Here is a 27,987-nt window from a genome sequence, read left to right as displayed (position 1 = left end):
TTTCTCTAAGGTTTTGGGGGAGGAGAGGTTGTTTTTTTTTTCTTTATTTTGGTTATTTTTTTCTTTTTTTGGTTTTTATTGTATTAGTAAGGGGGAGGGGATGTAGTTTACAGTTATTTTATGTGTATTTGATTTTCTTTATGTAATTTGAGAATATTAAATAAAATCTTTCAAAGAATCGAGTGTGTATGTGTGTGTGTGTGTGGGGCGTGTGCGTCAGGGTTTGTGTGTGTGGGGGTGTGGTAGGAACTGCCGCTGATCCCCGAGTCCTCCCCACTGCCGCCGCTGATCCCCGACCCCTCCCCACTGCTGCCTGACACATCGATTCCTCCAGACGCTCGAGATTCCAGCCGGCTTCTCTGAGCAGGGTGTCACGGTTGATGTAGTGGTTAGGGCAATGCCTTTACATGGCCAGTGGTCAGGACTGGACCTCAGTTTGAATTCTGCGCTGTCTGTCAGAAAGTTCTCCTCCTCGTTGCTATCAAGTGGCTTCTGTGTTCAATCTTGCCTTTGAAAGTTCTTCTGCATTCAGGACAGGTTGTTCCAGATGGCAGATCAGGCTTGGGTTGGTACGGCCTCTCCTCTCATCTTCTTCTATTTCTGCACATCTGCTGGCTTCAAAGGTTGCTGTTCCCTCTCAGATGATGGTTTGCCAGACCTGTTCATCCACCCTTTGACAGGTCTTGTTTTTCATCCTGCAGGGTGTCTAGCCACCCTCCTCACCAGGCAAGCCTGATGGGGGAGCCGGTTTAGTCGCCGACCACTCGACCATGCGACAGGTAGTACTGGGTTACATGGTACCAGTAGCACTCAGGCGAGTGACCTGACACAGATCCTTGTTTACTCTTCACTTCATGCAAAAAGGCTCCCAAGTACTCATGTTGACCATGACTGTGGCCAATATGCCTTTGTTGAAGAGCCTCAGGATCCGTACTTCCATTTCAGTTCATCTAATACTAGAAGGGGTGTCCTATAGTTGTTTCCTTGATGCAGAGTTAAAGGCTTTGGTGTGGGTGATGAATGATGTGTACAAAGGTTGGATCTGTTCACTACATTTTTTTGGAGTTGTCGAATTTTTAGGTGTTGGCAGAAATCTCCTTGAACTTTGTTGAGATCCTCCAGGACTGGATGTAGAAATACCTGAACATGTTGATTGTGTTTCCAAGTGTGGCTGCCTTATTGACAGTTGGTCCTGCTACCAGCTCGACTTCCAGCACAAGTTGTTGTCCTCCCTTCTGCGCTTCACGAATCTACAAGCAATGGAAACAAAAGTCATTCAAGGGAAGAGATGAACAGAGTTGAGGAAGATCACGCGAAGACGACCAATGGTCTTCAGCTCAAAATCATCTTCACTTTTTCGTAAAGATTCAGAGACAATAGAAACCCATTAATCCCCTATCCCTCTATCCCTCCCCCTTCGTCGACAACTCTTCCTCCCTCTCCCTCCCTCTCCTTCCCCTCTAACTCTCACTCTCTACGAATATCCCTCCCCATCCTCAAAAACTCTCCTTTCCTCTCCCTCTCCTTTTCCCCTCACCCTCTCCCTCTATCACTCCCCTTTCCTCAACAACTCTCCCTCCCTCTACTTTCCTCTCCCTCTCCCCCTCACCCTTTCCCAAAATCCCTCCCCTCAAAAAATTTCCCTCCCTTTCCTCCTCTTTCCCCTCTCCCTCTCCTTCCCCTCTCCCTCTCCTCTTGCCCTCACTCTCTCCCTATATCCCTCCCATTCCTCAAAAACTCTCCTCTCCTTTCCTCTCCCTCTCCTCCTCTTCCCCTCACCCTCTCCCAAAATCCCTATCCCTTCCTCAACAACTCTCCCTCCCTCTCCCTTTCCCCCTCCTTCCCCTCCCTCTCCTTCCCCTCCTCACCCTCACCCCATTACTACCCCTTCCTCGAAAACTCTCCCTCACTCTCCTTTCCTCTCCCTCTCCTTTTCCTCTCCTCCTCTTCCCCTCACCCTCAGCCTATATCGCTCCCCCTTTCTCACCAACTCTCCCTCTCTCCTTTCCTCTCCCTCTCCATCTCTTATCGCTCTCCTTCTCCTCTTAACCTCACACTCTTCCCTATATCCTTCCCCATTCCTCGACAACTCTCCCTCCCTCTCCCATTCCTTCCACTTTCCATCTTCTTCTCCTCCCCCACTCTCTCCCTATATCCCTCCCCCTTCCTCGATAACTCTCCCTCCCTCCCTCTCCTTCCCTTCCCCTCACAATCTCCCTATAACCCTCTGCCTTCCTTGACAACTATCCCTCATCCTCTTTCCCTTCTCCTTCTCCTTCCCCTCACCCTCTCCCTATATTCCTTACCCTTCCTCGACAACTCTCCCTCCCTCTTCTTTCCTCTTCCTCTCTTTCCCCTATCCATCGACTTCTCCTCTTCCACTTCCCCTATCCCTTCCCTTCTTTGACAACTCTCCCTGCCTCTCCCTCTCCTCTTCCCCTCTAACCCACCCCCTTCTTCGACAAGTCTACCTCCCACTCCATTCTTCTCTCTCTCCTTCCCCTCTCTTATGCCCCTCACCCTCTCCCTATATTCCTCCCCCTTCCTTTACAACTCTTCCTCCCTATCCTTTTCTCTCCCTCTCCTTCTCCACTTCCTCTCCTTCTCCTCAAACTCTCCCTGTATCCTTCCCCCCTTCCTCGACATTTCTTCCTCTCTCCTTCCCCTTTCCCTCTCCTCCTCTTCCACTCACCCTCTCTCCCTCTATCCCACCGCCTTCCTTGACAACTCTCCTTCCCCACTCTCTCTCTTTTTCCTCTTCCCTTCACCCTCTCACTATATCCCTCCCCCTTCCTCGACAACACTCCCTCCCTCTCTTTTCCTCTCCCTCTCCTTCCCCTCTCCCTCCTCTTCCCCTCTCCCTCCCCTGAGTGAGGTGCTGGATTTGGGAGGGGGGGAGGTCAAATGCAAGGGAAAGTCTACAATATATCTTTCTAGCATTGATGGAGAGAAGGATTTTGAGCTGAACGCTCTCTGCACCCTGAAAGAGACAACATGGTGGAGAGGATTGTAAAAAAACATCCAGCCTGCTGGACTTCATGATTTGGGGAACTGAGTGTAAAAGTTGGTGAGTCAAGTTACAGCTGTATAAAATTTTGGTTCGCCGCATTTGGAATATTACGTAGTGTTCTGGTCCCTGAATTCACGGGAGGATGTCGAAGATCTTGTAGACCTCTATCACGTCTCCTCTAATCCTTCTACACTCCAGCTCTGCGAACCTTGCCTCATGAGAATTGTTTCCCAATCCAGGCAGCATCCTGGTAAATCTCCTCTGTCCCCTCTCCTTCCTATAATGAGGTGACCAGAACTGAACATAATATTCTAAGTGAGTCATACCAAAGATTTATAGATTTGCAACATGACAACTCTACTCCTGAATTCAAACCACCTATGAAGGAATCTCAGCACACCATAATCCTTCTTCACTCTCCTATCAAACTGTGCGGCAACCTTGAGAAATGTGTAGATTTGCAACCCAAGGTTCCTCTGTTCATCCACACTCTTAAGTAACTGACCATTAACTCTGGACTCAGCCTTCTGGTTTGTCCTTCCAAAATGCATCAACTCTCAGTTATCTGGATTGAAATCCATCCACCACTTTTCTGCCTAACTCTGCATCCCACCTTCATCATTTTGTAACCTTTAACAGCCTTCATCTCCATCCACAACTCCTCCAAACCAACCTCCGTGACATCCGCAAACTTACTGACCTATCCATCCGCCTCTTCATCCAGGTGACATGAAAATCACAAAGAGCACGGGTCGCAGAACAGATCCCTGCGGCACCAACCTCCAGGCAGAATACTTTCATTCCACTACGACACTCTGCTTTCTTCCGACATGACAGCTTTTATTTCATGCAGGTAATTTTTCGCTCATCCCATGACTCAGGACTTTCCGAAGGAGTCTCCTGTGACCGACCTTCTCAGACGCCTTGCTAAAATCCTCGTAGACCTCATCTATCACCGTACCCTCATTAATTTCTTTTGTAACCTCCTCCAAAGACTGAGTTAGATTTGTGAGGCCCAAGCTTGCCTTCACAAAGACATGCTGACTATCCTTGAGTAGAGTGTATTTCTCCAGATCTTCATAGATCCCATCCTTAAGAATCCCTTCCATTAGTTTACTCACCAATAATGTAAGACTAACCCTAATTCCCAAGATTCTCCCTATTACCTTTTTTAAACAAGGGGACTCTATTTACCATTCTCCAATCCACCCGAGTCGCGCTGCCGACTATCTCCCTCCTTGCCCACGTGAGTGGTGCTGCTGTCTCACCCCCCCCCCCCACACATCTGGGTCACGCTGCTGCCTCTCCAACCCACCCCCCCACCCCTTCACCAAGGGTCGATATCGACCACTTTGGAGACCCCTAATATGTTATTTAAAGTAACTTAATGTCACTTTATTCGATTCAGCAAAGAGTGGGGCAGCGAGGCAAGGTTAGGGGGGCTTTACTAAAGCTCAGCCTGGAGTGGTAGTTAATCCGCCACAGTTGACATGGCGTTGCAGTCGTGCTCCAATCTTCAAATATGCCTGGATGCAGCAGGCATGGATAATTGCCGATGATTTGCCACAACCCATTTTTTATACACTTGTGGATGCATGAAACTATGCACCAGCTTTGATCTTTTTCAAACTTCGAACATGCGAGGCAGAAGCTTTAATAGTAAGAACCCATTTACTTGTTTCAGATGGTGAAGAGAAGCAACATCCACGTCATTCTGTGCATTTCTAAATGGCACATTGGGGAAGTAGTGAAATCAAATTGCATGAGTGGATGCAATTGCTTTGGATGAGACCTTAAACCACATCCTATATGGTTTTTAAAGAACATACAAGATTCTATCGTACAATAAATTCTGTTCTTTACCCGGCCTCGGGCCTAGTCGGTTCGAGCAGTGAGTCGGAGGAGGCGGAGACCAGAGTTTGGGCAGTGTTCGGAGGTGGAGCGAGTTGAGAGTGACAGGTTTAATTGGTCAAGGCCGATAAAAGGAGGGAAATGCAAAGGAGAGGCCAGCGAGGAGTGGCCCAGTGAGTAGTGGCCTGGTGAAAGAGTGGGGTTTCGAGGCTTTGGCTCGAGAGGGTTCAGCGAGTAGAGGCTGAGGTCGAGTGTATCTAGATTAAGGTAAGACTATATTTTTTTTGTTATTTTCTCTTTCTAAGGTGAGAGGGAAGAGAGAAGGGTTGAGTGTGAGAGCAGTTTGCTCTTTTCAGTGTCAGATGTGAAAGGTCCTGGAGTCTTCGACCTCCTGGACATCCACGATTGCACTAGGTGTACTGAGCTGCAGCATCTCAGGGACCGTGTTAGGGAATTGGAGCTGCAGCTCAATGACCTCGACCTGGTCAGTGAGAGTGAGGCCATCATAGATAGGAGCTATAGCCAGGTGGTCTCAACAGGGCCACAGGAGGAGGATCAGTGGGTTCCAGTTAGGAGAGGGGAAAGGGAAGAGACAGATACAGGAGGGGGCACCTGTGACTGAAGCACTCAACAAATGGTACACCTCCTTGAGGAGCATTCAGGCTGGGGAAGGAATCAGTGGCTGTATCTCTGGCACAAGGTCAACCTCTGTTGCCCAAAAGGGTAGGGAAAGGAAGAGGAGGGTAATAGTTATAGGGGATTCGATGGTCAGGATGACAAATTGTCGATTCTGTGGATACGATTAAGGAAACAGATTGGTGCCAGTGTCTGGGATGTAACTTCCTGTGTCATTTCAGAACAAGTTGGATAGCTGCCTGGATGTGAGGGGATTGGAGGGTTATGGACAGGGAGTGGGTAAGTGGGGCTAGAGTAGCCCACTTAAATCGGTGTGGACTCGAGGGGCCGAGATGTCCTGTATCTGGACTGTAATTGTCTCAGCCAAGATTTATCTTGCAATCAACATCATCTGGTCATTCCTGCATTGCTATTAGGGACCAGTTATGTGTGCAAAATAGCAATGTTTCTCAACTAGGTCAACGATCCTGCTTCATCAATCCAGAAATAAAACATTTCCAAAATCGCAGTGGTGAGAAGTGCCAGGTAAAAGTAAACCTTCAAGATCTTCCACTTGGACATTTGTCCGTTCCAACGTCCTCTTCTGCTCTGATGTTTCCTGACGCAAACGCTGGAATCTCTGTTCGATGGTAGCTAAAATGAACACAAGGTTCTGTTACACATACATTTAAAAATGTCTTCAAAGATTTACCATGTTTCCGGTGTTTTCTTCCCAACAAACACATTTTTTTGGTTTGGAGAGAGAACTGTGGGTTTAGTAATATTTAAAGCAATGCAGAACAGAAGATGACGAGAGAAAAGGTGAGCAAGGAATGAAAAAAGTTTGGAGGGAATCAACGTGAAATAGCAGACAAGTGAAATGAAGAACAGTGAAAAGGAAGGGACATTTGCAAAAGAAAATGGAGAGAGAAAGAGAGGGACAGTTGTGCAACTCTGTTGAAAACATGTTGACTTCAAGGCCTTTTACTCATCGAGAGGAGCAGGTGAAGTGGGGGGGAGCTGGGGCCGGGGAGGAGCAGGAACAACAAAGAATACCCTGCTGAATAGAGAAGACTCTGAGAGCAGCTGCAACCGTTCTCACCAGAACTGTATCCCGCCCTTCAGGTGCTCAGATGCATGGATCTTCAGTGCCCTCCCAGCACAGCATGAGAAATCCCCTCTCATTGGGGGGTCTTTGAGACATCACAGCCCTAAACACTTCCTTGGCTGCATGTTTGCCAGATGTTCACACTTGGTAAATGGCCGCTGCTTAACCTTCTACCGTTTCTACATACCCTCTATTTCTATTAATAACTGATCAACAAGACAAACGGAAAATATAGAATTTCTGAGGTTTAGGAAAGGAAACAAAAATGTATAAAAATAAATGAGCTGATAGAGCATCTGGAAAAAAGAAAAGCAACATTAACATTTCGATGGAGCTCGTGACTTCACCGCCTTGCTGGCATATTTTAACATATGTTTCCTATTTCCAGTCTTGTTTCTATGATTGGAAGTTGTCTGGTTTCCAATCATTCAATCTTCTCTTTAATTGATGAGCCACGGACAAGTATGCATGACTGGAGCCTGGCTGCTTTATTAAATAATCGCAGAGCATCACTTTCAACGAATTCACTGCAAGAATTCCCATTTGCCGCCATTTTCATTTCCAACGCTCCAAATATGGTTCTCAATTCAGTACCTTTAATGCAACAATTTTATAAGACCCAACACTTCTAAGATGCACCACTCGAGCAGAAATTTCATTCAATAAACACACATTTTGCAATACTATTGCGATTCTGGCCTACGAGTCTGAATCACTGACCACAATTCAGTGGAGAAAGTTCGATTGAACTTTCTTAAATACTGCATTTTATTCAAACATTGAAGTGTGCACAGTTCTTTAGTAAATGGTCATTTTCAGAGCTGTTTATGAAATGATAGCCTATTTATGACGTGCTAGGTAAAGATGATTCAACATTTGAAATCCAATCAATTGCAAGAAATATTTTAGAATGGTTCAAAGAGGTTGGTGGGTCCCCACTGGTAATTTGCACAATTTGAAAATGTCTAATTTACCAGCTGGAAGCATCACTTGTATTTGTTGGAATTAGAGAACCACCTTTTGATCTAAACATCAAATGTTGAAATGGTACCTGTGGTCTTTCGAAGCTGGACTATATTTGGAACAACGTCATTGCTCAAATTCAGCAGGCACTTTGCTGCCTCCTGTAACTTTTCGACACCATCTTCATGTTCAGAAATTTCTCCCTGAAGAACCTGTGATTTCAAAATGACACAATGACTCATTCACAATAAAATTAATATTTATTTCTGTATATCTTAGATTTGCCGATGCCTTGGTTAATTTCGATATTGTCTTTGGGTCAAGGAGATAAACAGCCTGTGAAGGCGATTCTATAAATTATCATAAATACCAACAACTCTCTGGCCTGCTTTGGGGTGAGGAGGCGAACATTTTCAAGGACCCAATAACCACAGGATATTGGAATTTTCTCAAACAACCAGATCAAACTTTCTATTGATCATTACTCATTACTCATTAATGCTTCGAGGTATTTAATACACCTGATGTTTGAGCATTTTCTGATGCTGTTGAGCTCATCATCTTTATCTTGTCTACATCTCTTGACCGGCCCTGCAGTCCCCTTGCAAACCATCAAGGTCACAAGAAAATATTTAAAAATGTTCTGATGCTTAGATTTACATCAGCATTGATAAAATAATGCTGAAGAACTCATTTGGCTTTTCACCACTAATGGACATAGATTTGGCTGCAGAGGGTTATTCTGCATTAGCGTTTTTCTGCCTGTCTACTTTTACTCCAGATGACCCCTCTCCCCAATCCATCATCCTTCAAAGGTAAATATGTGTTCTCCCTCAGCAATCTGACCCGTTTGCAACTCCTATTCTCTCGAGCACTTAATGGCCCACAGCTTTTCTCCATGACCATCAATCCCAGGCCATTATTGCAATAAATGGTCCGATTTTTCTCTGACTGCAAGACCAGAAATGCCCTCCACCTCAATAAAGCAAAACTTTCTGATTTGTCTTTCTGATGCAAATTCCAATTCCTCAAACATCAACTCCAGTCAACATGATGCCATTAGTTTCGTTAATGATAGAAAAGGATAGGTCTGGGACTCGGGTTGAGATTTTAAATTGGAGAAAGGCCAATTTGAGGAAATTAGAAAGGAATGAGAAGGTGTTGACCTGGAAAAGTATGTGCGGGGTGAGTGGAAGACCTACAAAGGTGAAATTTGGAGAGTACAGACTTTGCATGTTCCTGTCAAGATTAGCAGGCTTAGGAATCTGGTTTGGAAGAAGAGAGGTGTGCAGCAGGTATAGACATCACAGAGCAAATGAGGTGCTTGAAGAGTATAGAAAATGCAAGAAAAAACCTCAAGAAAGAAACCAGGAAGGCTATGTGGATGATAATGGGGTAAATTGGATGAGTAAGCTTGCAGGTGTTGTGGACACTAAAGAAGGTTTTCAAAGCTTGAAGAGGGATCAGGACCAGCTGGAAACATGGGCTGACAAATGGAATTTAATGCAGATGAGTGTGAGGTGTTGCATTTTGGAAGGACAAGCCAAGAAAGGACATACATGGTAACCAGTCGGGCAGTGAGGAGTACGATAGAACAGAGGGATCTGGGAATACAGACACCTCATTCTCTGAAAATGGTGTCACATGTGGATAGGGTTGCAAAGAGAACTTTTGGCACATTGACCTTGATCAATCAAAGGATAAAGTATAATTTTCATTGGTGAGACACAATTTGGATTATTGTGTGCAGTTTGGATCACCTAACTGCAGGAAGGATGGCAATTGTGCAGAGATTGACTTGGATGTGGCCTGGACGTCAGGAGCAGAGTTGTAGGAAAAGGTTAAACAGGTTATGATTTTATTCCCTGGAGTGTAGAATGAGGGAAGAATTGAGAGAGAGATTTAAAATGATGTGGAGGACAGAGTAAATATAGGTAGGCTTGTTCCACTGAGAGCAAGTGAAATACAAACCAGAGGACATGGGATAAGGGTGAAGGGGATAAATTTAGGGGGAACATGAGGGAGAACGTCTTCACACAGAGTGAAGAGGTGGGAGAGTGGAACAAGCTGTCCGTTGAAGTGGTGACTGTGGGCTCAATTTTTAATTTGAAAAGAATTTGGACTGGTACATGGATGGGAGAGGTATGGAGGGCTATGGACTAGGTGCGTCAGAGGGCCTCGGCAGAAAAAGGGTTCGGAACAGACAAGAAGGGCCAAAGGGGCCTGTTTCTGTTCTGTAATATTGTAAGGTTCTATGGTTCGAATACTTCTTTGGAATAAATCAATCTCTGCCACTTTGCAAACAAATCTTACCTCCAAATGTGCTCCAAATCACCACTTTCCTCCCACCCCCCTTCACCTGTTCCTGAAACCCCCATCTATGGAGTTATCGTCTCTGCACCTGATGATCCCATTAATGATTTGCTGAGATTTTTTGCTCTGCTGTTATAATCTTGGAGGTCGTCCAAAATTCTGCCACCATTTTCTTAGGCCCCCATTAAACATGGATAAGGTCTGAGGAAACCCATACTGAAAATAGACACACAATGAGAGCAGAACTGTTTGGCTTCTTTGTTACAGTTTCCAATCTCGCCCCCACCATCTGGAAGCAAATTGGCTGTTGGATCTTCATCAGGCTCCCATTAAAACCTGATCAAGTTGGAATGAATGGAGCTCAACTTCCTATTTCAGGTGCCAAACTTACAACCTCCCATGTGGCCTTAACCACTGTTATTGGATGTGCACATTATCATTATTTCAAAGCATTCATCATTCTACTCGTAAATTAGAATAAGCAACATTACACAGTGATTTATGAAATAACAACTTTAATTTACCATGATATTTTCAAGTTCTTGCTGCAAGATTTCTGGATTAGGGATGGCCTCCAGCTGAACCATTCGTCTTTCTCTTTCTACTCTCTCTAGCCACAAACGCAGCTCATCTGCCTTCTCTTGCCATTGTTCAAATACCTTGGTGCTAAGACGGATTCCAAGTCCAATGCACTATAGAGTGAAAGAAATGAATGAGTATGTGGATTTTTAAAATGTACGATTTTGTGATGCGATCAAATATCGAGTGTCCAATCGATCCAAAATGGGTCAAGCGATACATTACTGGTCCATTACTTATGCCAACTATCATTTTTTTGTTCCCTGCATCAAGTTTTTTGAGGGTCACAGACAAAAAGGCAATGTTCACTCCTCACCAAAGGTGAAATGCCTGTTACCCTGCCGTACTGTTCCATTTTCTTGTTATGTCAATAAATCTTTTAATTAATATTTTGAGTTTGCTTTCAAAATAAACTGATGGTCAGGAATATATCAGAGGCATTGAAAATCTTCACAAATTTAGTGTGTCAGTGAAGATTAGACAGAAATTCTTTTGGGGCTGGGCTTGTTCCAGCCGAACACTGCATTTCTGTTATGCCATTCAAGCCTAACCCTTGGGTTTAGTACATACTGAGCCAGCGAGGTGACCTTTGTGGATTGGACACATTACACCGTGTTCAGTGACAAATGCACGTGGGAGGCCAGTCTGGAAAATCTTCACCAATTATGATCTGTTCGACATTTGATTTTATTAAAAGGAAATGAGTTCATGACTTATTTTCTGCAGTGGTCTCTGTCCAACTCGAGTGAGTTTGGCCACCAAGAGAGCTCCACAATACTGGAAAGATTTGATCATTGTTCCTGTTCTTCATGGGTATTATTAATCACAGCCGCAAACCTTTTCCAGAGCCACTCTTATAAGACTAAAACTTACACAAGTTGCTCAGTCTATCAAAATGCTCTCATGTTACTGATCTAAAGTAAAATTGGAGTTTAAATGCTATTAGTCAAAAAAAAGGAGATATGTCATACTTCTGATCGAAGTGCGTTGAAGCGAGCATCGGCGCTTTCAACCGTCTCCTCCACACGTTGGCTTATGGCATCAGGATCAATTGGGATCTTGTAGCTTTCAATTGCATTCCTGATTTCAAAGAGAAAGGCAGCATCGAAGAGACTTTTCCAAGATCGTCTGAGGTATCTTAGATCCCCTTTGAGAAACTGAAAATCATTGAAGAGGAATTTCTGCTTCTTAAGTTTGAATGTCAATGACGTGGAGTCAAATTCCTCAGCTTTTATTTTTTGTAGTTCCTTTTCTGAATGAATCATTAATGTTTCAAATTCATCATGATCTGTTTAAAGGAATATAATGGTGAAATAATCAAAATGATCAAATAATACCAGATTATATAGACTTTGACACATTGACAGGATCCTGTAATAATTACAAGTTGGGGTTATTCCAAACCACATGTAGCTTTCAGTTGTCTTACTTAGAATTCTTTTTAACTCTCAGTAAATAGTATTTTATAGTAATCTGGAAAATAAATGAATACTTTCCCTCACCTTTTCGGAACTTCTGCAGTTCTAGATGCAGATCCTCAATCACGTTTAATTGAGAATCTGCACTTGATAAAGCGGATTCGTACTCCTCCATCAAGACATTCAAGTTCTCCTGCAGTGCAACTTCCTCGTCTCGCAAAGGGTCCTGGACATTTTGTTCCAGGAAAGTCTGAGCTGCCTCTATGGCCAAAACCAACTCTTGCTCTTTCTGGGACAACTTTTGGCGATGTTCCTAGAAAAGAAACAATCCTAGGTTCATTTTTATTGCTCCAAGTTGTCTTGGGGGAGGTAAGGTTTCTATTTATTGCATTTGCAATTGAAATAAAATATTCAAGTTTCCCAATTTATTAAAATCAGGGTACCAAAACACCCTTAAATACACACAGGAAACATACTTCAAGTCCAGAAATCTAAATGGTTTTATGCTTTCGGAGGTTTAATCAACTACCTTGATCTACAATTCTTTGCTTGTGTCAAAGGATGAATCCTGCTGAGATGGAGTAGAATATATTCCATATTTAATTTGACTGACAAGAAAATAAATCCTCTCCTTCAGTATTTGTACACAGTCCCTTCCCTGTCAAACAGACTTACTTTTATTTAAACTTAAGCACATTAAACTTTTGTCATTTGAATGATCTCATCCTTAACTTTCAATTCAGGGATTTAATATTCTTTCATGATGTAAAAGAGAACACGTGAAATCTAACGAGAGGTGACTGTGATCTAGTCAGGAGAATGTGAACTAGTTTGTAACTGTGTAAGAATGCACCCTTCTCACTGAAGTAACTGTGGGGTGGATGTCTATGTATATGAGTGTGTCAACATTTTTAAGAGATGGTGGATCTTCTTGTCTTTTTTCTTCACTGGTATCACTGTTTCCTTCACGCCAGACTTGCACATCTTCGCCCAGTGGTTTGCTATGCCGTAGGCTCCACATTCAGAACCGTATGCGGGGCAATCATTTTGGTCACGGAGGGGTGTTGTCCGCTGCCCTTCCTACAGGTCCTGGGGGTGGCACTTTTCTGATTGTATTTTTTATAGCATCAACCCTTCCTTCTCTTTGCTGTGGGTGGATCTGCATTGATAGGGATTTCATTTGCGTCCTCGTGGCTTTGAAGACTCTGGCTGTGTCAGAGTCTTTGGCCAATTTCAAGCTATCCTTCCCTAGAAGAGACTTTTGCACTTCAGGATGGGCATATTAGTGGATCAGCTAATCTTTCCTCTATATCCTTCCATCTGCATTTTGCAGCATTAATTTTTGGTGTAGTAAGGAAGTTAGTAACAGTCTCATCAGTCTCTTACACAAAACCTTGAAATTCATTGCATTCAAGTCTAGGATTAGAGCTGAGTTCAAGGTGAGAAACAACCTTTGCAAATATCTGCTCTGGATCATTTTTCTCCACCCCGTAAGCTCTCAGCTATTAAATAAGTCACGGCCTGGCTCCCCTGTCCAGACATGTATAGAACTAACCTTCTCCTCGCTGTTGCATTTTTAAAATAGCTTTTCACTGCTAAATTGTACATCTGCTGAAACGTTTTAAACGATTCAACCATGTCTTCAGCCTCCCGTCCATCACTGGGTGAACTGCTGTTGCACCAGCCATTCATTTCCAGGTGTACTTTTTCTCTTCTTCCCCTTCAGATTTCAGTCACTTCCAATCCATTTTATAGTTTTATTCTTGTTCTCTCAGACCGACCACTGCCAACATGTTCTGTCTCCGTGTTACCTGGGAGGATTCTTAAATAACTTAAAGATGCAAGATTCAAATAACAGAAGGGAGTTTACTTACTGATGCCTTCCACCATCTCAGGAAACTGTTCACACTCATACTCATGTATAGGTGCCCCCCAGTAGTGCACGACGGTTACCACAGTGAGAAGGGTGTATTCCTAGGAAGTTACAAAAGAGTTCACATGATCCTGACGAGATAACACACCCTTCTCACTGTCGTAAATGTCGTGCACCAATGTGGGGTGCATGTCTATTTGAGTATGAACATTTCCTGGCATGGTGGAAGGCATCAATAAGTAAAATCTCTTCTGCTATTTGAATCTTGCATCTCTAAGAAGATGCAAGATTCAAATAGCAGAAGAGATTTTACTTCTGCTATTTAAGAAGCCTCCCACACAGAGACATAACGGTGACTTTATTGTATTTATCTTTACCATTTTGTTCAACATCCTTTGGACTTGACAAGACTTTATGCAAGTCGCCTTATTCCAAAACAAACCAGGCTGTCAAGCACACACAGGGCAATAATTTGCATACATGTTAAGCAATGCTTTACGAAAAGAAGATAACATCAATTGGTAAATGTTTAAAGATCTTTGCTCTTTTTTAACGATGAAAATCTGACTTGAGCACTGCATATTAAGGAATGACAAACATGAAAATCTATCCCCATTTGAGTGAAAACATTCTGGGTAATTATCATTTTCACATTAGTGCTTCAAGATGCAGGTGTCCCTGCCAGGGCCCAAACTGAACGAACGGCAATATCTTTCCCAGTTAGAAGGGAGAGGAGTGTGGAGGGGAATCAGCAGGTAGTAATGTTCCTACGGACCTAATGCACGTCCCTCTCCATGTCAGAAGGCTCCTCTTTGGACATATTCTTGGAGTCGAGTAGATGTCGTTCACTCCGTTGATAGAATACAGGACTACCTCAGTGGAGAGAATGAATGGAGGGCTAATCAAGCCAACTGCTTTGCTCTGCTGTTGAGGTCCTTGGGCCCTTTGGGAATTGTGCTCATCCAGTCAAGTGCGGAGCAAAGGTTCGCCACCTACTGCTTGACAGGTAGCCTCTGATCTGTTTTAGTTATCACAGTACTCAAAGTGGCTGGTCCATGTTAGGACCACAGTGAGAAGGAGACCTGGAGTCATGTGACAAAACCCAATTGAAGTACCATTATGCAGGTTATTGGTGAACAATGCCACTTTATGTCACAGTGTGTGCGCCACACTTTCCATCGGGCAGCTGATTAAATAAAGTATGGCTTTGTCCTGCTTTTGGTAGATGGACCAGATACCTGAAGAATTTGCCACTTTGTCAGAAGGATGTCAGTGGATCAACTGTGACAAGAGGTGAAAAAAAATCTAGACTGAACTTCTCCAGTACTTCGAATGTGATGGAGTCTGGTCCTATTTGTCTGCTGCACTTGGTGTTCCTAAGTAAATCAAATAGGGTGAAAGTGATTTCTGTGATGGTGTCGGAAGAACCTGATGGAACATGCTAGAAAGTGTCTTAACCCCAACATTGTTATTCAGAAGCTGAGGCCTACCACCACTGAGAATGAGGAGACCCTTGGTCCCTCTTTTCCTGTTTACTGTTCATGACCCAGCCGGAAGGACGACAGAGCTCAAATTTCATCAGCGGTTAATTCTGTCTTTGGAATGTTATTTTTTTTTCTGCATTGCCTGCCCACTGTCCAGTGTTGTAAGATTATCAGTCTGGCACCTCATGTGCATCTGCATTCCCTATTAAACCATGGTGATGACTTGTCTTGGTTGTAATGGGAGAACTAACGATGGTAAGTAACACTTTCCTGCTGCAAATGTTAAAGGCCCATCGTACCTTTTGGCCACTGTGATTCCAGCTGTCAATTTATTCTGAATCAATCCCATTTAGCACAATGGTGCTACCACACATCAGAATTGAGGGAGCCCCTGGAGAAACATGGGATGAATCTTTCTGCTCCTGCTGTCACCAACAGTTGCCTCAACAACAGGAAAATTGTGGTAGTGAGGGGGTGTAGCCTTACTCACTCTCTTTTCCAAACCAATCCCTAGATCTGCACAAGGATCTGGCCTGGTTGAGTGGACGAACAGTGACGTTGCTACGCCAGAATTCATTCCGGTGGTGTATGCTTCCTCAACCCTTTTTGGTTGTGAATAGCTTGCATGGCCCATTCAATGGGTTATAAAGAGTTAATCACATGAGTGGGTGCTGGAGTTATCAAAATAGGGGAGGAGGTTCTTCCCTTTACAACATCAAGATCCACATTATCTGAGAATACAGCATTACTGAGGTGAAGAGTTTTTGTTAAGAAGCTGCCATGGTGAGATTGTTAGTGAAGGGCCTCTGTGACCATCGTCAATCACTGCCCCTTCACTAGTGAGTTAATCATATTCCCGTCATCTCTCATCACTTGTGTGACTGGGCCAGAGCAAAGAACAGAAAGTAGTACTGAGTTAGAAAGAGGATCTGCTAGATCTTTGAATAGGATTGGGAGAAGATCGTCAAAATTCAATTCAACATTATTTGGAAATTGTGTTAGTCATTATTTAAGTGAAATTTAGTCAGTCGCCTTTCATCAAATCTGTACTGATCAGAGGTTCTGATGAAAAGTCCAATCCAAAATATTTTTACAATTGTTCGAATATACACTTATCCAAAACACCTGGAAGTGTTCATACCTTCAGGCCTTGCTGGTGGTCATTCAGTCTTTCGCCCATCTCAGCAAATGACCCCATCGCATCGTCCTCTTCCTCCATCTGGAAACCATCACCTAATGCGTAGAATTCGTCTTCGGTGATATGAACTCCATAGTGACCCTCGACTGCCAACCATTTCAGAAGATCACCTACTGTCTTCTTATGTTTTTGTAGGTGATCTTCTGTTGTTTCCTACAAATTGCAAAATCCTGTTAGTTTGAAGACGTGTTGTACTTTCCTGGCAGCAATTCCATATTCCCTCATCTATTTGCAAACCCTTGGGATTGAGGAGGATGTGAAACCACTTGAGTGGAAGATGCCTGTTTATAAACAGGGGCCATTCCACACCATTTCATCGGAATATGCACATGGGCAACACGTGGTCTTGCCCAGTCTTGGATCAATACGAAAAGGATGGAAAATACTAAAGACCAGCCTCCTATACACACACACGGGCATCGACGGAATTCCGCTTCATCATTTCCCTGCTCATGTCTCCCTAACACTGCCTTCATTTCTCGGGCCCCTTCGTCTAATCCCTCCCCTTTCATTTCAAAGGCCTTCTCTGCGTCTAAAGCAACTGCTACTGTTGGCGCTTTACTCCCTTCTACTGCATGAATTAAGTTAATAAATTTACAAATATTGTCTGTTGTGCGTCTTTTTTTAATAAATCCAGTTTGGTCTAGATTTACCATTTTAGGTACATAATCTGCTAATCTGTTTGCTAATAGTTTAGCTATTATCTTATAATCTGTGTTAAGTAATGATATTGGTCTATATGATGCTGGTGCGAGTGGATCTTTCCCTTGCTTTGGTATTACTGTAATTATTGCTGTTTTACATGAATCTGGTAAGCTTTGTGTTTTGTCAATCTGGTTGATTACTTCCAGGAGGGGAGGAATTAATAAATCTTTAAATGTTTTATAGAATTCTATTGGGAATTCATCCTCTCCTGGTGTTTTATTATTTGGTAGTTTTTTTTTATTATCTCTTGTATTTCTACTATTTCAAATGGTTCTGTTAATTTATTTTATTCCTCTATTTGTGATTTTGGTAGTTCAATTTTAGTTAAAAATTCATCTATTTTGCCTTCTTTCCCTTCGTTTTTAGTTTGGTATAATTGTTCATAGAATTCTCTAAAGTTTTCATTGATCTCCGTTGGATTATATGTGATTTGTTTGTCTTTTTTCCTTGATGCCAATACCATTTTCTTAGCTTGTTCTGTCTTAAGCTGCTATGCTAGGATTTTGTGCGTTTTTTCCCTTAGTTCATAATATTTCTGTTTTGTCTTCATTATGTTCTTCTCCACCTTATATGTTTGTAGTGTTTCATATTTTATTTTTTGATCTGCCAATTCTCATCTTTTAGTTGTATCTTCCTTCATTGCTAATTCTTTTTCTATATTTACTATTTTCCTTTCCAACTGCTCTGTTTCCTAATTATAGTCCTTCTTCATCTTGGTTACATAACTTATTATTTGCCCTCTAATGAACGCTTTCATTGCATCCCATAGTATAAACTTATCTTTCACTGATTCGTATTTATTTCAAAGTACATTTTAATTTGTCTTTCAATGAATTCTCTAAAATCCTGCCTTTTAAGTAGCATGGAGTTTAATTTCCATCTATACATTCTTGGAGGGATGTCCTCTAACTCTGTTGTCAATATCAAGGGTGAATGGTCCGATAATATTCTAGCTTTATATTCTGTTTTTCTTACTCTATCTTGCTTACGAGCTGATAACAGAAATAGGTCTATTCTTGAGTATGTTTTATGTCTACCCGAATAATATGAATATTCCTTTTCCTTTGGGTGTTGTTTCCTCCATATATCCAAAAGTTGCATTTCTTGCATCGATTTAATTATAAATTTGGTTACTTTGTTCTTTCTGTTAATTTTTTTCCCAGTTTTATCCATATTTGAATCCAAATTAAGGTTGAAATCCCCTCCTATTAATATGTTCCCTTGCGTATCTGCTATCTTCAGAAAAATATCTTGCATAAACTTTTGATCTTCTTCGTTAGGTGAATATACATTGAGTAGATACCAAAACTCCAAATATATCTGACATTTTATCATTACATATCTCCCTGCTGGATCTATTATTTCCTCTTCTATTTTAATTGGTACATTTTTACTGATTAATATAGCTACTCCTCTTGCTTTTGAATTATACGACGCTGCTGTTACATGTCCTACCCAATCTCTCTTTAATTTCTTGTGCTCCAATTCAGTTAAATGTGTTTCTTGCACAAATGTTATATCAATTTTTTCTTTTTTCAGTAAATTTAGCAGTTTCTTCCTTTTGATTTGGTTATGTATTCCGTTAATATTTAAAGTCATATAGTTCAACGTAGCCATTTCAAACTTTGTTTATCTTCCCTTTCCGTTTCTCCATCATCACCTTTCCTTCTTATCCATTTCTGTTTTCTTGTTTTGAACACTTTATAAGACAACATTTCTAAAACATCAAACATTTTCCTTATTCTCCTATTTAAAACTTCTTTAACCCCATTCTCCCCTCCCCCTCCTGAGTTGCCCTTTATCTCTTGTTGGGCAAACACATCTCCCCTCTCCATTTGGATTTGCGAATTCACTCGCAAATGTCAACTGATTTTGCAGTCACCGTAACTCATCCCCACCCAGCCCCCCCCGGAAAAGATTTCAATTTTCATATGTAACAAAGGTCACTCTTTTAATTCCCTCCTTATTCCCTCTATTCCCTTTCATTCCCTTATTAATTCTTATCTATACTCTATATATTTTCCTCTAAATACGTATACATTCATGTATACACACACATACATACACATCTACATATATATATATATATATATTTTTTTTTATATATATATAATATATACATACATATACCCATATACACACATACATATAGTTCGTGGTCATTTTTACTCTCATTACATGTCTTCATCTCTCTGCTTGTTTTGTAGTTGTTCTGCAAATTTTCGTGCTTCCTCTGGATCCGAGAATAGTCTGTTTTGTTGCCCTGGAATAACTATTTTAAGTACCGCTGGGTACTTTAACATAAATTTATATCCTTTTTTCCATAAGATCGTTTTTGCTGTATTGAACTCCTTCCTCTTCTTCAGGAGATCAAAACTTATGTCTGGATAGAAAAAAAATTTTTGACCTTTGTATTCCAGTGGCTTTTTGTCTTCTCTTATTTTCTTCATTGCTTTCTCCAATATATTTTCTCTTGTATATCTTAAAAATTTTACTAAAATGGATCTTGGTTTTTGCTGCGGTTGTGGTTTCGGGGCTAATGTTCTATGTGCCCTCTCTATTTCAATTTCTTCCTGTAATTCTGGTCTTCCTAGGACCCTGGGGATCCAATCTTTTATAAATTCTCTCATATTCTTGCCTTCTTCATCTTCCTTAAGGCCCACAATCTTTATATTATTTCTTCTAATGTAGTTTTCCATTATATCTGTCTTCTGAGCTTACAGCTCATGTGCCTCTTTAACTTTTTTATTAGATTCTTCTAATTTCCCTTTTGTCCTTTACTTCCATTTCTACGATTATTTCTCGTTCTTCCACATTCTCCACTCTTTTTCCTATCTCTGATATGACCATTTCTATTTTATTCATTTTTTCTTCTGCATTCTTAATTCTTCTTTTTATCTCATTAAATTCTTGTAATTGCCATTCTTTCACTGATTCCATATATTCTTTGAAAAAAGATACATCCATTGTCTTGCCTTTCTCTTCTTCTTCTACTTCTTTCTGTTCTTCTTCTTCTTCTTCCTCTGGATTGACCATCTGTTGTTTCCTTGTTTTCTTTTTACCATCTTCTTTCTTGTTGTCGTTATTGTCTCTGTTCTGCACCAGCTGCTGTGCTGCAGGTGTCTCTCTCAGCTGTGGAGATGGACTCCGCAGCTGTTTCCCCCTCCCGTCAGTGTGTTTTTTTTCTTGCGCGGTTGCGCACTTTTACTCGGCTCTGTGAGCCATTTTTGTAGTCCCGAGCCCGGGACTTCCACTGACCTGAGGGAGCGGGCTTCTCTCTCCGCGGCGGGCCTCCTCGGACAGGTAAGGCCTTCACCTTCTTCTTCCGACGTTCTTTCTTCTTCTCTTCTTCCCGTTGTTTTCGACTTTTCTCTCTTCGCTGCCATTTTCTTCTCACCTTTATTTTTACTTTGTTTTAAATTTTAATCTTGTACCTTTGTGTTTTGTGCGTTTTTTTTAAACTTTTCCGGAGAGGGCTGGAATTCCCTGACCGGCCACTACTCCATCACGTGACTCCCCCAACTGGATCATCTTCAGCTGTCATCATTTTCTTAGTCACAGACCTAGTTACCGCACATGCAGGATATATCTCACCATCCTCTCTAACCACATCCTTACTAGGCCAATTTGTCAATCTTAAAACTGACCCAACTTTATTCTCTGACAAATCATTCCCCAGCAAAAACGAGACACCTTGCATGGGTAACTCCTACTACAACAGTTCCTTTGACTAATTCTGAATTTAGCACAACCTTGTGAAGCAATATTGACCCTACCTCATCTCCAACACCTTTAATCAAAGTTGTCTCCTCTGTGTCTGTCCTTTGATCCACAGTTAAAACGGTTTCTAACAACAATGACTGAGCAGCCTCAGTATCTCTAAGAATGTTAACTGGAACCTGTGGTTCTCCCTCCTTTATTGAGACAAAGCCCTCTGACACAAAAGGCTTGAAAACATCCATGACCTACTGATCAGGTTATGCACCTCTGCTCTCCTTAAATTCCACTGTTTCTGTATACATGGTTCTGGTTAAACCTGTTTTTACCTTTTCTGTTTCAAGACTAGACAGTCACACGACCAGCTTACTTACACAAATGGCATATAAATACAGAAGTTCTGTCCTTTCCTACCTTTCCTTCATCTTTTTACTGAACATTTTCTCCAGACTTTATTTCAGCCCTACTATCCTGCTCCATCCTAACCTTATGAACAGGTTTATTAATCTGGTCCACATGAGCTCTCTGAAAATGCCTATTATTCTGGAATGTCCTTTTGTGAGTCTTCCTCAACAAATTTTCCTTCACATGTAATATTTCACTATTATAATCCTCTACGTTTGTACTTTTCTCATCCAATGTTTAACTTCAACAATTTTCAATGCCTCAGAAATAGCCATCAGTTCCTATTTTCTCACCTTCTGCAGTTCTGCAGGTGATGGTTGTAACAAAAATGTATCAACATCCATTGCTGCAGTTTTTCCAGACACAAGCTTTCTGTAAGCTTGTAAAAATAGCCTGCAAAAACATCCCAATCAACTAATAAATCATGAAACTGCAATGTTCAAATCCTAAAGGATGAGCCCCCATAAAATGTTACAGAGTCCAGATGACCCCAAAAACCAGTAGCAATAGATATGCACGACCACACAGGGTTATTTAAACAAAAGTAGTTTAGAATTTTATTTGAACATGAAAACAGAATTGAACTTTAACTTATTACTTAACCTACCTAACCCACTTAATCCGCCCTCAAATACTAAGTGCAGGTGAGTGTAATGTGTATTGAAGATTAGAAAAGTTCTTTGGATCACAGTCCTGGTTGCAGGCAATTCTTGCAACAGTGCTCATACATTAGCATTAACAAAGTTCACCAAGCTTTGGTGTTTAACAGACAAATGGTTACCACTCAGAAGGGCTCTTGCTGGTTTTCAGAGAGAGAGATTCCATTTCCAGAGCATCTGCAACTGATTTCTTCTTAATTAGTCTTTCTGACAGAACTAGCCCCCTTCAGGGTTCTCCGGATGATCCTTTTTCTTTCAGGTCATCTTTCAGACCACCAGTCTTCTCCTTTCACCAGGCAGCCTTCCAAAGTTTGGCAGCTTGTCCCTCTGGAACAGATTTCTCTGACTCCTTCTCTCTCACTCCCTCCCTCTTTGAGAGCAAAGCTGTTCTAACTCTGCCTGCTAACGCCACATGCTCTCCTAGGCAAGCTGTATGTGGATACTTTGTTGCTCCTTGGCAAAAAGCAGGATGCAATAATCCTGCTAAAATTCTGGCTTTTCAAATGTGTGTGTGTGGAAGCTGCTCGAGTAATTCATTCCAAGCTACCTCTAAAACTCTTGTCACACTGCACATTCAGAGATCTGAGAAGAACCCTTGGCCGAGCCAACTTTGCTTGAAAGTAAACAACAATCACTAGCGATCTGTGGTCGTCTCAGCCTTCCTTAAGATAGGTTGCAGACACCACCTTATCAATTAGTGCATTGGATCAGGTAGTGCCGGAAATACACAGAGAAGCCGCTGTGTGGAGATTTCACAGAAATACAGTTTAGAAGCAGGAAAGGATCAGATGTTATTGAACAACAATGAAAGGAACTATTAGCATGTGGTCTACAAAGTAACCTTCTTTTTGTATACTTTATTTAAAATCAAATTCAAAATCCACAATAAAATACATCATATTAACATACAAAAATTTCCCCATATATACCCCCCTCCCACCCCCTCTCTTAGCTCCCTCCCATCCTCTACAACCTCAAACTAAAGAAACAAACCATCATAGTCGGGTTTGATGTCACCAATCAACCATGACATATTTAGACCCATACATTTCACAGAGGGACCCGCACATTAACAAAAATGGTAGACGGATGGCGTAAATTGTAAGTTATCTTTTCCAATGGAATACATGATTGCAATTCCATGTCCCATCTCTGAATACTTAATTCAATTTAATCTTTCCAGGTTATAGCTTTACATTTTCTCGCTACTGCCTATTCCAACTGAATAAATGCAATTTGAAATGTATCCAATTTCATTTCCAAACTCCATTTTACTTCATATGTCCCAATAAAAATTCCATAATTCCATTCAGAAAGGGTTTCACCTGATCACCTAACCATACTGAATGTAAAAAAGACCCTATCTATTCCCCACATTGAAAACACATATCCAAAGAGATAAATCTATACCTCTTCAACTTCTCAGGTGTTAAGTAAAGTTGATGAATAAAATTATAATGAACGAATCTTTATCTTACGTTTACTGGCTTAGTCACACTGTCCTCACATAATGTCATCCAATCATCCTGAGAAATTAAAACCGACAGATCCTTCTTCCTTTTACTTCTCACTTTATAAATATCCGACTTAGGCATCTTATTTTGTAATAAAGCATACATTTGTGTAATCAATCCCCTTTCCCCTCCTTCAATAATTGAACATTCAAATCTCTTCCTTCGAGGTAATCTCAAACTGTGTCCAAAATTATCTAGTAACAAAGTTGGTAACTAAGCATGGACCTGATCCATATTTTTCATTCCATCATTGATATGAAACAAAATTTCCAGCTTCATAACAATCTTCGGCCAAGATAATACCTTTCTTTTCCCAAATATTCAGGAATACGTGATTTATTTTTATACAAAGCTTATTTTAATACAAAGGGTTTTAGCCGAAATTTTGCCCTCAGCACCAATAGCAACGTTGGTCCGATACCATATTTCCATGAAATGTTTGGAAAAGTTGAGCATTCCATTTATAAATAAACTGTATCATTCTTTGTTCATGAAGCTGAGCCATTTGGATTTTAGCCCAACGTAAACATTGTTGTGATCCAACCATTCTATTAATAAACTTGAATTGTGCCGCTTCATAATAATCCTGAAAATGTGGTAATTATAAAACTCCAAGTCAATTTTTGTATAGATACTCTTGCCAATTTACCTTTTCATAATAAAGATCTTCCCAGCACATGGAAATCCTTAAAACCTTTTAGGAATCCCACATGTAATTGATTGACAAAAATACTGAATACGGGGGAAAACATTCATTTTAAAACACTGTCGTGATGGACACAACCAAGAAAGACTCAGCCACCACATTGAAAGCCATTAATGACGTTTTTATTCAAATTCAGCCCGCGCCCGCTTAAGGGCAGCCTAAGCTCAGTCACCTCGTGCATTGTGATATCAGAATCGCTGCCCCAGGCGTGCGCTGGGCAGGTGACTTGAGGCAGGGAGAAAACCTTGACAGCGCCATCTTCCCATGGCTGCTCCGCCATGTGGCGTTATACACCATGGGAGACTGCGCCGCCACATCGCCCTATTAAAGTTATCAGTAAATCTTTCCACCTATTTAAATCTAATTTAATTTTATGCTATAATAGTCTATAATTCAACTCATATAAATGATTATAATTATCATCTACATTTATCCCAAAATACTTAATTTTATCCAACCGCTTAAATGTAACAATATCTGCAGTTTGCAAAATCCATTCTTGTCAAAGGCATCATTTCACTCTTATCCCAATTAACCTTATATCCTGATAATGCACCACACTGTTCCAACCTTGCATGTAACCTTCCTAACGACTGCGTAGGATTTGTTAAATATATCAAAGCATCATCGGCAAATAAATTCATTTTATACTCTTCCTCATTTGCCTTAATATCTTTAATATCACCATCTTGTCTAATCATTCGCGCTAACGGTTCAATAACCAAAGCAAATAAAGCCGGTGACAAAGGACACCCTGTCAAGTTGATCTAGATAATATAAAGGAAGAAGATACTTGTCCATTTGTCACCACTCTAGCCAATGGATTTTTATATAAGGCCTTCACCCAACCAATAAAGAGTGGCCCAAATTTAAATTTTTCCAATACCTTAAACAAAAATCCCCATTTTACTCTGTCTGCAAGGTAACCTTGATTAGAGAGAGGCATTAGATTAGATGTATTTTTTAGATTTAATTTTTTGAGTTGTTTTCTTTTTCTTTTTATTCTTTTGTTTTGTACAATTTATTTCAATAAATGGGTTCACCATATAGATTATTTCTTATTACATTACAACTCCGATTATCTGAAAGGGCTGTGACCAACCGGCTGCTGCCGAGAGGCCGCTCTCCTGGACGACGGCAGGACAAGGAATTCTTCCAACCACTTGCTGGGAGTGAGTGGTGTGCAGTTTGATGGGAGAGTTGGAGAGAAAAGTCAATAGGGGAAGGTAAAGAAGGAATAGAAAAAGAGAGGGGAGGGAGTTACCTGAAACGAGAACAATCGATGTTCTAATTTCACGTGCAACAATTTTTTTTTCAACCTGAGAGGTTAGTTTGTCTCTGAAAAATATTTCAGATAAATGCAGATTCCTGATTTGTTTTGGATATCTTCATTTATTTGAATTTTTGTAAACTTTTGGATAAATGAGGGTTTCAGCAAATCTGATTTTGGATGATTGGAGTTGGAGTGTAATTGTTTTGGAGGTTAACAAGTCATCCTGAATGTAGTTTCATTAACTTTGTTTTCTTCGCGTGTCCTTACTCGTAATGGAATGAATTGTCACGTGGTTTTCAGATTTCTGTATGTATGCTTATATGTTAAACTCAATAAAAACATTTTACCAAGAACAAGCATGTGGTCTTGCAGGTAAAAGTCACAGTTAAAACTTAATGACTATTTTCAAATCCACTGCAAAGCATTATCTTCATCATGTGAACCATGGCAGTGAACAGAACAAAAGTATCTGGAAAAAGCAAGGCAAAACACCTTTCAGGATTGGCCCAATGAACATTGGTTCAAGGGTTGCTGAAGGCATTGCAACTGAACACATGGCACAGGGTCAATCCCCAGAGACATTCAGATTTTACACCTATACACTCAAGGCTGAGGTTTCTGACTTGAATTTGATGAAAGGCAAACCACAGATTCTTGGTGCATCTTTACGAAGAACACTCTTGTTTTGATTTCAGCCAGAAAACCAGGACTCCAGTCTTTCATCAGTCTTTCTTCCAGGGCAGAAACCAAAGGAAAGGGCACATTCTTCTGGGGGTCCTTGGTTAATATTTACTCTTAAATCACCATGGCAGAAACACAGAACATAGAACACTGCAGCATAGTACAGGCCCTTCAGCCCTTGATGTTGTGCCAACCCATATATTCCTTCCTAAAAAAAGCACTAAACTCTCCCTACTCCAAAACAATAAAGAGAATTTAATTCCTGCCTTTGACAGCCAATTGTTCCCAGAAGAAATATTAAAAATAATTATACTTCAAATGTAACAACAGAAAATGTTGGAAATAGTCAGCAGGTTGGTCACCTCCTGACTTGCTGGGAGTTTCCAGCCTTTTCTGTTCTTATTGAAATATCCAGTAATTCCAGTTTTATCATTTACACTTTAAACCTTGGGGATCCTTTGTGCTGTGAAAGGAAAGAGAATGTTTTTCATTTTAATTTACAAAAATAAGACTATCTGGACCCATTTATTAAGTAGGAATGTATAAATTCCAAGTAGGATTCACTTGTTGATGACCTTGTTTAAGTTTCAGAATAAATGAAGCACCCAATCTGTAGATGCTTTGGAAAAAGATAAGACAAAGCGTAACTGATTTACCAACACTGAATTGGAGATAATTAGCTGCAAAACACCAAGCTCTCCTTATAGGATGAGTGTCTGATGTTTACGTGAGTAATGAACCTTGTGCACACAGTACAACTTATGTTCATTTCGACATTGCCTCATAGAAGGTTTCACACGTGACCGAGAGTACCTGCTGCGTGTTTTCTTCCCTGCGGTCGACATTGAAGTCTGACGATTCCTCCGCAGCAACTCGGGAATGAAACCACCTGCCTCTGATCTTCTTGCAGCAGTTGCACGTCATTCTTTTCCGAGGAGTGAGGGATCTCCTACTCTGCTCCTCTTCCCCAGCCACTCGTGCCACTCGTAGACAGCACAAGGCATTGCCCATTCTCCTGCAAGTCACACACGAGGTGTTTCCAGTGACGTGTGATGTAGTAATTCAAATACGTCACCACCGTGAGCCTCACTTGGCCAAAAAGCCCTGGTATTCGGCAAAGACTGTGCCACGCGCTCGCACCACGTTCAACCCTCACAATGAACACGACTGCAGTCTCAGCAACTGGGTTTGCTGGCTGTGTGATGTCATCAATGGGTTTATTGTTACACAATAATACAGAAAGACAAGTGAAACCATGGCAATCTTCCAATATTTACTCTCTCGCTATGATGTCACAATGAGACCCCAACCCCCCCACATTCTCGGAATGAATGTACTCAAGGGGCAGTTTATATTTGAGGGTCTCCCGCCAACCATTGTTGTCGGGGCAGCCAGGTGGACTCCTCTTGTCATTGCCCCTCCCTCCCAGGTAGTCTGCACCCACCTGGATCGGGTGCCAGGGGGCTATAAGGAGATCGGGGAAGTGATTGATACCCTCCTGTATGAGGGGGTGTGATAAGACAGCCCAATCTGGCCTGTCTGTAAGAAAAATGGCACGTGGTGTATGATACTGTAAATTGGACAAATTCACTCCCCACCCCCCCACCCCCACCCCCCCCCCCCACTCACTCTTGCTGCGGTCGTTTTCGATGTGGTTAAATTGGTGGAGGATATCACGGGCAGGGGCGACAAACCCTGGTATGCCGTGGTCAACATCGACAATGTGTTCTTCTCTAACCCATTAAGCCCCAACTCCCAGGACAATAGTGGAATCCTACACAGGTGTTCTGTGGGCACTGCCCTTCGGGCAGGTTGACCAGGACAGCAGCATTCAGGGGCTGAAATACCTCTCTTACATTTATGGAACACCAGAGGATTGCACTGGCTTCTTGCTGGGAAGATCACATTCGGAGAG

At 41.5% G+C, this 27,987-nt stretch overlaps 1 protein-coding gene across 4 annotated transcripts; it reads right to left on the bottom strand.

The window, feature by feature from the left end:
• Positions 1–19: 19 nt before the first annotated feature.
• LOC138750418 (microtubule-actin cross-linking factor 1-like) lies at positions 20–27,255 on the bottom strand. 4 transcript variants are annotated; one of them, XM_069912464.1, is made up of 8 exons: positions 26,886–27,255; positions 16,356–16,565; positions 11,942–12,170; positions 11,411–11,727; positions 10,385–10,552; positions 7,636–7,759; positions 6,035–6,130; positions 20–1,250 (listed from the first exon to the last, which is right to left on the bottom strand). In XM_069912464.1, exons 1-8 carry the CDS (start codon positions 27,081–27,083, stop codon positions 1,243–1,245), a joined length of 1,350 nt encoding a protein of 449 aa, XP_069768565.1. In that variant the 5' UTR covers positions 27,084–27,255; the 3' UTR covers positions 20–1,242. The 4 variants fall into 4 exon arrangements, with proteins under 4 accessions (XP_069768565.1, XP_069768566.1, XP_069768568.1 ...); XM_069912465.1 differs by lacking the exon at positions 26,886–27,255 and adding an exon at positions 23,377–23,668; XM_069912467.1 differs by lacking the exon at positions 26,886–27,255 and adding an exon at positions 22,021–22,055.
• Positions 27,256–27,987: the final 732 nt, after the last annotated feature.

Source organism: Narcine bancroftii, unplaced genomic scaffold (genome assembly GCF_036971445.1).
Source record: "Narcine bancroftii isolate sNarBan1 unplaced genomic scaffold, sNarBan1.hap1 Scaffold_135, whole genome shotgun sequence".
In the NCBI taxonomy this organism is placed as follows: Eukaryota; Metazoa; Chordata; class Chondrichthyes; order Torpediniformes; family Narcinidae; genus Narcine; species Narcine bancroftii.
This window is presented reverse-complemented; position numbering and strand designations above follow the sequence as displayed.